At 24.8% G+C, this 12,655-nt stretch overlaps 1 protein-coding gene across 1 annotated transcript in view; it reads right to left on the bottom strand.

The window, feature by feature from the left end:
* LOC145838725 (cilia- and flagella-associated protein 54-like) overlaps positions 1-4,139 on the bottom strand; it is a 35,037-nt gene extending 30,898 nt beyond the window's left edge. Inside the window, exons 1-6 of the mRNA XM_082946384.1 lie at positions 4,052-4,139; positions 2,945-3,160; positions 2,066-2,209; positions 1,689-1,790; positions 1,506-1,619; positions 1,054-1,249 (exon numbers count right to left, since the gene is read on the bottom strand). Coding sequence (XP_082802510.1) covers positions 1,054-1,249; positions 1,506-1,619; positions 1,689-1,790; positions 2,066-2,209; positions 2,945-3,160; positions 4,052-4,054 — 775 coding nt within the window. The 5' untranslated portion in view covers positions 4,055-4,139. The remainder of the gene's footprint in view (positions 1-1,053; positions 1,250-1,505; positions 1,620-1,688; positions 1,791-2,065; positions 2,210-2,944; positions 3,161-4,051) is intronic.
* Positions 4,140-12,655: the final 8,516 nt, after the last annotated feature.

The following is a 12,655-nucleotide window of genomic DNA, read 5'->3' as shown; positions in this document are numbered from 1 at the left end:
GTAGCTTAGTAAAAACTATATAAAATAAGATCAAAACCAAAAAAGGGTGTTTACCCCCCCTATGCCCTTAAATATTTTTGTAAATTTCTAGGAAAATTTTGGAATTTTTTTCCGACTTTAAAGAACTTTTAACTAATTTTTACCAATTTAAAGGCTTTAAAAAACATGGAATTTTGTTAATTCAAACTGACAAAATCTGACTTTTGTTTAAACTTTATCAAATTTCCTGACTTTTTTTCAAACCCCCCCATTTTTTCCTGACTTTTGTTATTTTTTTTAATTTTTCCTGACTTTTCCTGACTGAGTGGCAACCCTGCTTAAAGCTAAAATTATTTAAAATGTACGTTGATTCAAAACGGATTTCAAATGACATTAAACTTTTAGTAGATATTTTGCAGACAAAAACTAAAGTTAAAATTTCTTTTTTGTTTTTAAATTTAAACTTTAAACTAAATTAGGTGCATAAGTAAAATATGGTGTTTTAGCTAAATACCAATTTTTAAACTTGAGATGAATAAAATTTGAAATACTGTTTCACATCTACAATGTACCTGAAGCCAGACAAATAATTGAAACTGAAAAAATACTTTTATTGAGTATTGCTTTTCTTAGGCTTTTTTAAGATTTATATAATAAATGCTGATCTCATTTGAAATATTTTGACATTAAATTTAAATACTTAAATGTATTTAAAATACTTTAAAATTAACTTATATAAAACTAAGTTACTTATAAATATAAAAGAACCAAAACTATTTTAAGTTGACTAAAAAAAATAACTTAAATAATATTTACAGAAAAGCATTTAAGTACTAGTTTAATACTTGTAAAAATTGTCATCTTTCAAAGAGTATATGTATACTAAAAAAGGTACAATGCTACATCAGTTCAACCAAAAAATAATTTGATAACAGCTTACAAAAGAAGAAATATATTTTTCAATTTGTTTTAAACATCACTGATTAACTAGTTACATATTTCAAGAAAGTAAGAATTTAAGTGCTGATTTACGCTTTAAGTAAAACAAAAAAAAAGTTTAGTACAAAAAACTACCAGCTATTATTTCTTTAGCAGCAAAGAAAAGTTCTGCGCTAACTTCGTTTATTTCATGAATTTGATCAAACTCAGCAGTATGAAATATTCTTCTATGTGAAAGTGATAGCGCTTCGAGAATAGCAACAAACTGCGCTGAACTACCCTCAAAATATTCGTTTAAATATTTTTCTGTTGTTGTCCGAGGCCAAGGAAGCTTTAACAAAAATTTAGTTAAAAACTACAGTTTCTTTTTTTTAAATAAAAAAACCATTTTAACGTTTATAAAAATTAAACAGTAATTTGTTTACACAAAGTTTTTGTATTTTGTCATGTATATAACATATTTTAATATTCTTATGCTTAACTTTAGTTAGATAGTCAGTTTAAGATAATACTAAAAGATATTTTACTTTAAAGTCTAACAAAAATAATATTTCTTTAATTCAGAGACATAAAGTAAAAAGTTTTACCTGTGCATTTTGCTCTAAATCTTTTTTAATTTTGGGCCTCAATACATTTTTTGGAAGTCTTCTACTTTCAAAAACAACTCTTTTAAAAACTAAAGATCCGATTTTGCGCGAAACCTATGTCATTTTTACCATACTTAAACAACTAAGCAGTTAAATTTTCAATTAAGCTAAACTAAGAACAACCTTTTTGAATATTTTCTTATAACTAGAATTACTTGGATCACAACTCATGTTTTCCAGTTCACTGAGTTCATCAATTTTTGTTAAAGCTCTAGTTGCAAAATCCTGTGAAAAAATTTACTTTTCTTTATTGTTCTAATGAAAACATTGATACACTTTTGTTTTAACTTAACTTTTTAATTACTACTTTGTTAAAATTTTCAAGTTTTATAATTATTTTAGTCAGTTTATTTTAGTTCTGTACAAAAAATGTAGTTATACTTTTACATATTTACTAATTGAACTATTAACTTTCTAATATATCTAAGCTAGATTCTTAAAATTAAAGCCAAACGTAGTAAATTATAGTTGTACAAAAGCAAAAATTCAGTAATAAAAACTTCAGCATGTTTAGAAGCGTTGCAGTCGAAATATGCCTGACAAACAGCAGCATACAAAGTAACACGCCATTCTAAATACTTAACTTGTAGCAAAGGCATAGAGCTTTCCATGGTAATGGCAGCCCAAAGTAAAAAATCAACTACCTGTAACAAAGCTGTCAATAAGTTAAAAACCTTATTTTTTTTAATTAAGCGGTTTTTATAAATACTAAAACTAGAGTATATTAAAATAATGTAAAAATATTATGAGTAAAGCTTAAAATATTATGTTTGTTATGCTTATTTAAGATTATTTTTTACTACCAACTTTTCCAGCAGAAACATTAAAAAACTATTTAGTTTGTATTATTATTTAATATTATTTGTGTACAGCAGAAAATTTATTGTTTTGCTTTAGTATTGAAAACTTAAAAAAAACTTTTTTTTAAATAAACAGTTGCCGAGTGTAGAATCCTCAGTATTAGTTTCAAATTTTTTTCAACAAATAACCTTACAGCAAACATCAGTAATACCAAAAAATATTTAACATGATTAATAGTTATTAAATATTTCACTAATATATTATAAATTTTTAGTAAATAGCTTAATTCATAATATACTCTACTGAAATAAAAATATAAACTTTGTTAGACTGTTAAGTAATTTAGAATAAAAAGTATCTATAGAGAATTTTTGCTTAGGCTAACTTGAAGCTATTTAGATTACAACTACCTTTCAAAAGAGTATTAATTTTCTCTTAAGATGCTAGCAGAAAACATATTGAAGTTTATGACAAATTAGTTTAATAAATATATTTTAAAAACAAGAAACTTAATTTAGAGCTGCATTAATAAACTATATTTGAAACAATGTCAACAATAAAAAAATAAAACTATTGACCTTTAATGAATGTCCAACTGACATGAGAGCATAAGAAATTCTATAAATCAAAATAGTGGCATTATAAAGAATCCAACTTAGGCTTTCCTTGCTTATTATAGTCTGCATGAAAGTTCTGATATCTCTCAAAGCTTTTAAACATGCTTCAACAGACTCATTGTTCTCGAAATTATCATCTTTTTGTTTGACTAGCATAAAATTGCATAAAGACATGCCCTAAATCATATTTTTTAACTAAGTATTTTTTAATTGACAAATTAATGATAACTTTATTTATACAAACAAATATTTGTTTTAATGTTATGTTAAAAAATTTATTGGTTGTAAAAAGTTTTTTTAATTTCAAAAACTTTGCTAAATTATTATAAATATGATTCATATTTTAAACTAATGTTTCCATCATATTTTTGATAAAACTCTATAAAATAAGATCATAATATGATCAATCTTAATAAATAATATTTACCCCCTATGCCCTTTACTTGACAATCTTTTTTATTAATTAATAGACATCATAAAATAAACTCTATAACTTCTTTATACTTAATTGTTGTTTTATAACATTTCAAAGACTATATTAATCATAAAAATATATAAAGATTATATATCAAAAATTCATTTAAAAATTTTGTATATAAAGCTGTTTTAGTTTTTGTTAAAAACCACTATTTTAAAAATAACATTAATGATCCCAAATAGCAAAAACATTTACTTAACAAGAATTTTACTTTTACTTAAAATCTAACATTTACAAATTTTTCACTTTTTATATTAATTATGAATTATACTGGTTGATTAAATTTTAAAACCTTAAAAACTTACGTAGAGATTATTAACAAAAATTATTTTCCAATATTAATACTTGACTAATTTATTTTTCATAAGAATTCATAAACAAAAACAACAGATACTAGATTTGCGTCTTTTTTAACACTTATATTCTATATCTTTAAACACTTCAATATATAAAACTTTTTTTTTGTGCTAAATAAAGTTTTTTTTTCTTGAAGTATGAAACTTCTACATACTCAAAAACATCAAAACTATAATTTGCACGCTAAATTTAATATTGTCATCAAAAAATGTTAAGAAATGGTATCAACTAACCATTATTGCTCTACAGTACAACTCAATATCCTTAGTCTGCTTGGATTCTAAAAGATCTTCAATTATATAACATTTGTTTTTGGTTGAGTTTTCTTTATTGCAAAAAAATACCAAAAATCTTTCGTAGCATTGGTCATTTGCAGTTTGAAATACTTTCATTTTTGTTAAAATATCTCCTGTTTCAACCATCCTTAAGTAAAAGAGCTCAGCAGGTAGCCTTTTTTCATACTTATTCCAAACATGAAACAACATTTTATTCCTAAAATAATCATTAATTTACTCTCTAAAATTAACTAACTAAAAAACAACTTTGGAACTTTCAATAACTTAAAGACTCAAAGTTTGTAATACTCAACTGTTTCAATATTTTTAAAGGTTGCAAAAATACAAGTAAAGTTTACACAATCACTAAAACTTAAGTGTTACATTGAGTAAAGAGCCAACTTTAGTTTACTTTTAATTTCAAACTAATCTCACAAACCCTCTTATAAAATTATTTTTTGTAGAACTTTGTGAATCTGGAAAAGAACTTTGCTTCTTAAAATTTTCATATACTTCATTCAATTCCTGCTCAAAAGCTATAACAACTGGATTTTTTTCATCTACTTTTCCATAATAAGCAGCACTTGCTGGCTTAATAACTGCTTTTGCTGCATTTGTTAAAGCTTGTGACATTGTATTTTAATTATTCATCTAAAAATTATTTACCTTTAAAAAAAATTATGTGTTTAAAATAACCCAAATGCTTTTAAAAACTTAATATAATTTATTTTAAAATACTCTAAGTTTAGATTTATGTTAACAAACTGTACAATTGTAACAACAACAGAAGCTTTTACTTTTACTATCAAAAAAATAATCATTTAACATAAATAAAAAATACTAATGAAATATTTTAATTATTTTAAAGACAACCTAAATACAATTCTAATCCTTGCATGAATATTTTTTGAAATTTTTAAATGTAAGTAAAAATTTAAAACAAACTTAGTGCACTTTCTTAATAAAAAATTAAAAGCATAAATACTTTAAGACCAGAAATTAAACATTTTTTTTTTTCTTTCTTATAGTTTTTTACTACTTTTAAAATCTTAATAAAACAGTTTAGTTGTAAAATAAAACAATAAAAAGTTATTATCAAAAATTATACTAGTTTAAAAAAATATAATTTAGCATTTATATTTCCATAACTACTGATCCTGAAAATAAGACTAATTTGTCTTTAAGTTTAAATGCTAAATTTTATTCTTCAAAAAAATATTAAGTACATAAAGATTCGGTAAACTCAAGTTCACAAGTGGGAGGGTGGAACATTTTTGATTAAACTAAAATTAATAGATTTGAATAAAATAAACGACAGTAAAATACAGAGATTATGGATTAAAAGATTATTATAATGATGGTTTGAAGTAATTTTAATTTACTTATTTTTAATTATTAGTATCACTAAGAACAATTTTTCTTCCTTACGCTTTCCCCCTACAGATTATAAATTGTTGTATATTATGTTTGTAAATGTGTAATCTTTTATAATCAATACATACATATATATATATCAAAATTTATTTGTTTTGTTTTTTGTGCATACTAAGTTATATTTGATGATACAGGACTATTTGTTTGTAATCTTTTTTACTATGTTATGTTTAGTTTTTCATTTTCATAGAATGTAATTTGCTTGTTTCACTTTTCAGGTATATTGTTTAAGCGGCTCAGGTTTTAATTCCCGAGTCTATCTTCGCACAATAAACTCCAATGATAATAATGCAAGAGTATGTAGTGTTGGCAACTCCGCGATCAAGTTTTCAAACCTTTTTTCAACATAAAAATAAAAATATTTTATGCTTTAAACTTGTAATTAAACAGTTAATTATTGCTTGTTTTACTAAATTTTTTTTTGAAGTTTTTTTTTGTAATTGATATACCACATTTTCTTGAAAATTTAGCCCTTTGCTTATAAAAAGCTACTTACTCTTGTCCTTGTGTTATAAAATTCTACGATGTAAGGCTGTAGTGACAAAGCATAGTAATGTAAAGTAGTTAAAAAAACTTTCTGTTTTTTTTTTTGATTTATTTTAACATAGATAAAATTTATAGATAAATAAATTTCATAGATTATACTTATGTCGTTTTAGTAAAATTCAAAAAAGAAAACAAATTATTTTGAAAATATAAACAGTATACTTTGCACTTCAAAAGTTACAAAAGTTTAATTTTAAAATTTTACTTTTAATTAATGAAACCTATGTATTAATTTATTAAAAAAACTTTTTTTATAATAGTTAGCAATAATTTTTTTAGTTTTAATAATTATGTTGAAAAGTTTAATTGTACTTTATAAAAAAATTTAATCGTAACCTTAAGTTCTAAGTTTCTAAAAAAACTGCTATACAACTATTCGAATTGAGCATTACATTTAACTTTAAACAAACAATGAACTTTACCGCAAGATCAACAACAACAGCATCCCTGACAATCCTACGACCGGTTTCATCCTTATTAGGACTCATCAGGCAGGAATAGTCGCGAGAAACCGCTATTGTGATCTTAAAAAAGCGGGCTTAAGTACAATGTACTGAAGCGACCGTTTGTGGGTATAGTTGAAAAAATGACACAGCTTAATCATTCACAGCTCAACGTCTCATATATTGTCAGCTTGTTGTGAGATTATAGTCTGCGCTCGTTTGATCAGTTTTAGCCAGTATTTATTTCGGCCATCATCAACAAGTTGAGATGTTTTATGCCATCGATAATAAACAATGAACTTTACCGCAAGATCAACAACAACAGCATCCGAGACAATCCTACGATCGGTTTCGTCCTTATTAGGACTCATCAGGCAGGAATAGTCGCGAGAAACCGCTATTGTGATCTTAAACAAGCGGGCTTAAGTACAATGTACTGAAGCGACCGTTTGTGGGTAAAGTTAAAAAAATGACACAGCTTAATCATTCACAGCTCAACGTCTCAGACATTGTCAGCTTGTTGTAAGATTATAGTCTGCGCTCGGTCGCTTCAGTACATTGTACTTAAGCCCGCTTTTTTAAGATCACAATAGCGGTTTCTCGCGACTATTCCTGCCTGATGAGTCCTAATAAGGACGAAACCGGTCGTAGGATTGTCTCGGATGCTGTTGTTGTTGATCTTGCGGTAAAGTTCATTTTTTATTATCGATGGCATAAAACATCTCAACTTGTTGATGATGGCCGAAATAAATACTGGCATTTAACTTTAAACAAATTAACCTTCATGTAGTACTCTGAAAACTTTATTTCCAAAATCTTTGTGACTAAAATTGTTAGCAATATTTACGACTTTTATTTTATACAACAAACTGAAATAAACAAAAAACTTCTAAAATCAGACACAAAATTTAAATTTTTCAACATAAACATACATAAAAATTGCAAAGTTTTGAAGTAACTTATTTAACTAATGTTTAACTAATCATTTAACTTATGTTTATGCATGAATTAACTTATATTTAATGATAATATTAAATGATAAACACTAAACAAATATAATAACTACTTACTTTGTTTGTATTACAGCGGTGTTAATAGATTCTTATAGTACAATAAAGGAGTTTAAATATAAACACTAGTTTTACTATGACTTAACATTATAAGTTGTAACAATTTTATCTCAAAAATAAACAGCACATCAGTCTTGTGATCGGATTTTCTTAATATTAATAACGTAGTATTAGTTTTAACTTACCTAAAATTTTGACCAACGATCAATGAATTTTTCTTTATTTTAAACAAAAACTTTCTTACATGTTTAGATGTTATGTAGGTTAGTGAAGTTATTTACAAGCATTTATAGAATTTTAAAAAGTGTTCAGGTGTTACTTAACAAACTACGATTTTTTTTTAAACGTACTTTTTGAATATCTGCTTTGCAAGGATTGTTTTAACTTTATAAATAGATATCAAATAAGTCTTAAACACAAAACTTTTAGGATTTGTTTTTTTTTCTTTAAAAAATTATATTTTAATTAACAATAAACTTAATTTATATAAATAAAACGTTTTGTCACACTTTACTCATATTGTAATACCTAGAAATACTTTATATTTATGATATGAAAATGAATACAAAAATAACTTTCTTTGAAATTTAATGAAACACTAAAATATATTTGCGGTCATAAATGTGGTCAAAGAGTTTAAATTTAATTAATAGTTAAATCTTAAACATAAGATAAAACAACGAAATAGTTACAAAAAGCTAGTCAAAGATTTTTGTTAAGCATTTTTTTATATCAAAAAACTGTTATATCAAAACAAAAATAGTTGATTTAGCAACTAAAATTGTTGTGTAAGTTCTTTGGTTATCCGAAAAAGCAAATTTTTGTAATTCGATTTAAAAAAAATAGCTTAAACAATTTTTATAGAATATTTCTACAAACTTAAAAACATTTTAATTTTTTGGAACGATTTTTTTTGTTTAAAATGTACAATATTAAATAAAACTAGATAAACTGTACGGATTCTTTAACTAATTAGATTATAAATTTTACTTGTACCTAAGCTAAGACCTCTAAAATATATAAAAGCATAGTTCTAAACAATAACTAGAAACAAGTTAAATTTCCTGTAAGTAAAGAAAATACATTCATTGACTTTGTAGATAACAAGTATAATACTTTTCAATTAATTTACCGCTTAATGTTCTTATAAATGGTAGATAATATAAAAAATGAATACTCAATTGATTTCGTCATTTTAGTACTGGAAGATCCTCAAAAAAATTTTAATACCATTTTATTACAAGACAGTACATTTTTTTTTTCATTACACTTCATTAAAGTTTGAACAAGCTTTCAGAGTTACTTATTCCTTTGTTAAAATCAACTTAAAATCAACTTACTAACGAAAATATTAGAAACGAGATATTCAGATTAAGATTTATTGAAAAATACACAAATAATAATCATGACAAGTAACTTAAAAAAAGATTATTAAAAAAAAACAAATCGAAAATCAAAATGGACTATTTGAAATGTTAATAATATCTCTTGACCTTGAGTCTTGATCCTTTATCAGGACCAACTTGATTATTTAAATTAGGTCGAAGTTTTGTAACTAACAGAGCTTCTGTTGGTAATAAATTACTATAAGCATTACAAACTTTGATAACTTCAAGGTAGTTATAAACTTTACTACAATTTTTAATTTTGTACAATTCTTAATGTGTTAAAAAACTTCACTGTCAAATGGACTTACAATTTACATGCTCCTTTATTTTTACGAATAGTTGTCGTTCGGTCTTACCGATGTTTTGGTTTTTCTGATCGCCTGGATAAGTAAGTTTATTGACCACATAACTTTCATTTACACGATAACTTTGAAAAAATCCTTTGGAAAAAATAATTCCCCACTCTTTTTGTTTTCACAAAAACTTTCGCAAGCATTGGGATATAAATACGTGTTGCGTATAAAATATAAAAATAACACCTGGTTTAGTTTTACATTTAAGTTTTATATTTGGGAAGTTTGTATTTAGAGTGACAGTAAAATCTCCATTGAAGCTGCAAAATAATTACAGGTATGCTTAGTTTGTTCAAGGTTATGAATGATACATAAGTATCTAAAATACTTTGGAGTTGAATTAGCACTATTTACTATATATCGTTTATAGTTGCAAGGAGTAAAGTTTGAGACTGATGTTTTTTTTTACCATAGGAAAAAAAATCTATATATCCAATGCTTGTTTTAATACCTAGGGTCTATGACAGAAAGGTCTTTCTCCACACCAATCCATTGACCATAGTTGTGAGCGTTCACTTTTTTCTTTCTAGTTATTTTAAAGCTGTGCATGTTGGTCTTAACAATATTAAAAACTGAAAAGTTTTAGTTATTTTTCATAACTGCTCCTGGGATTAAAATTAAAAACTAATCTCCCCCCCCCCATTTCAACTTTTCTTTACAAACCCTAGAATATCTTAAGTAAGTTTTAAATTTCCCATCAGTTGTCATTATCCATCAGACTTTTTTTTCAATGGAAACCCAAGAATATCTTGTGTAAGTTAGTTTTATTAAAAATTCTATAATTGCATGGAATTTTAAATTTTCTGCTTTTTACTAATTGTTCCTTACACACTCTTCTAACAATTTAGGAAGCAATAATGTCCCTTTTAGGAAACCCTGTTGTTCTACTACCTTTTACTACATTTTTACCCATCATTGTTAAAGATAAAAACTAATATAATCTTCTTAAAGGACTCTTTTAAACAACTGATGTTTTAATTTTTGTCTTCTATAATAACTTTGAGATACGCCCTACTACAACTAGTTTTCTAAAATAAATAAAAGTTTCAGAAAATAGTAGAATTTTATTAAAACTTAAATAAATAAAGTTTTATTAAAATATAAGTCTTTAATAACAATATTGATGCTAGAAATTTTCATTTACTATCAAATTTAATAAATTCAAATAGTATATATGTATATATATATCAGATAAAAAATATTTTTTTTAAGTTTCATTAACACTTTTATCTACCAGCCTTAACATTTTAATATGTTATCATGACAATTTTAAATCTATTAATTACCAACTTTATTTTATACTTTACAGTAGATGTAATTAAACAAGTTGCCACATACTCAAAATAACTCAGTGTGTGGAAACTCTGTTACTTATTACTAATATTATTATTTGTTACATTTACTATAACTTAAATAGTGAGTTAGTAGTAACTAATAATGTAGATTGTTGAGATATTTTGAACTATTAAGCTAAGCTAATTCAAGTTTATTTGATTGTTTTTTTCAAAACTCTGACTAGTTTGGAAGTTTTTCTTACATCTAAGATAATTTTTTATAGCTTTAATTTTTTTATAAATAACTATGTATTTATCAAGTTATTTTTATATTATTTAGGTATTTACGCTTGATTAACAGTATTAAAAAAAAAACTTATGCATTTAAATTTCAAAATTCTTATTTTGTGTTGACTACCTAATATGACTCCGGATAGTTTTTTCTCACAGGATTTTTTGCTTAAAAAATTGCAGCAATGAAGTATGATTGACTTACAAAAGTTTGATAGATTTTTAGTTTTCACAGTTTTTGAAAACTATCAAATTAGTAAAAGTTTTCACTGTTTAACTATTAAGACACACTATTTATGGGCATAGGGGGTCCTACTTGATTTTTAAAAGTTGATCTTATTTTATAGAGTTTTATCTGAGCAATCAGACATTTTTAACTGCTTGAAAAAATTCAAAGTAATTTTTGAGATATAAGCGATCAAACTTAGTGACCTCAATAGGTTCTTAATGCAAACTAAAAACGTGAAAAAAGACCATTTCACTAAAAGTTTATCTTCTCCTTCATTTTTTAAGCCATCTTCTTCAAATTTCCACAGAAGGTCTGTTATTAAATTTTAAAAAGATTGAATGGTGGACTTTTTTAATTTTGAAAAATAAATTTTTTATTAAAAAAAAAAACACCTATTTTTAACAGTCTAAAATTTTTATTTTTTAATATTTTTAAAACGCAACATTTAAAGTCTTTTAAACTATTAAAGGAACGTTTCCTGAAAGTTTGAGGTTTCTAGCTCAAAAAATGAAGGAGAAGATATATTTTTAGTGATATTTTAAATTTCTGAGAAAATTGACCCCAAAAAATTTGTGGTCCAGACGTTTGTATTGGAAACTTTTTATAAAAGTTACAATATCTCAAAAGTGAAATAATTTTTTTTTATTCTATAAAAACTGGCTTGTAATTATTTCATATTTTCATATTCGATCCAACGTTATTTTTAGTAAAAAAAATGTTGGACCTCGCCCCTATGCCCTTAATACAGAAGATGAAGTTTTTAAATCAATAAAATAAGTACATTGTTCCCAAAACTACACTTACAGTAAACTCTGGGAAAACTTGGCTTTTCATAAATCTACAGAAAAACTCAAGATTAAGTTTAAAAATTAAATATATCAAAGTAGCTAACATTTTCAGTACTAATAGTTAAGTATATCAGCTACTACTACACAAAATGAGTTAAAAGTAGTAATGCAATTTAATTTAATTTTTAAAGGATGTAGACCAGTGATTATAAGGGTAATTGAAGTCTTTGAATACTTAACTATAATAAAAAAAGTTCTATGCACTCCAAGCTCAACATTCCTCAAAAATATAGTTACTATTCTCAAAGTTTATTGTAAAAATAAATTTCAATACTTAATTTAAATGAAAACGGGTCAAATATACACAAAGACACTTTTGCACAAAGGGACACTTTTTCACAATGACACTTTTGCACAGAGAGTCACTTTTGCACAAAGGGTCATTTTTGCATGAGTGTAAAAAAATATATTAGTAAAGCATTATAACAAAAACAAGAAGAACAAAAAAAAAGAAGAAAAATAAGTTTATTGACCGAGGGTTAGGGGTAACAGTGATAGTATAAATAATGAATAAAAAAATAACTAATAAAAATTATTATTTAATAAATAAAAGAAAATATATTATAAAAAAAAGAAGTTATTGACTGAGGATAAGGGTTAGGGATAACAGTGAAAGTAAAAAAAAAATCTAATAAAAATTATTAATTAAAATGAATTAAAAAACAATAGATTTAATATAAAAAAAA

This window comes from Thalia democratica, chromosome 1 (genome assembly GCF_965202585.1).
Source record: "Thalia democratica chromosome 1, ktThaDemo2.hap1.1, whole genome shotgun sequence".
NCBI classification, from domain to species: domain Eukaryota; kingdom Metazoa; phylum Chordata; class Thaliacea; order Salpida; family Salpidae; genus Thalia; species Thalia democratica.
The sequence above is the reverse complement of the archived record's forward strand: the minus strand, read 5'-3'. Positions and strand labels throughout refer to the sequence as shown.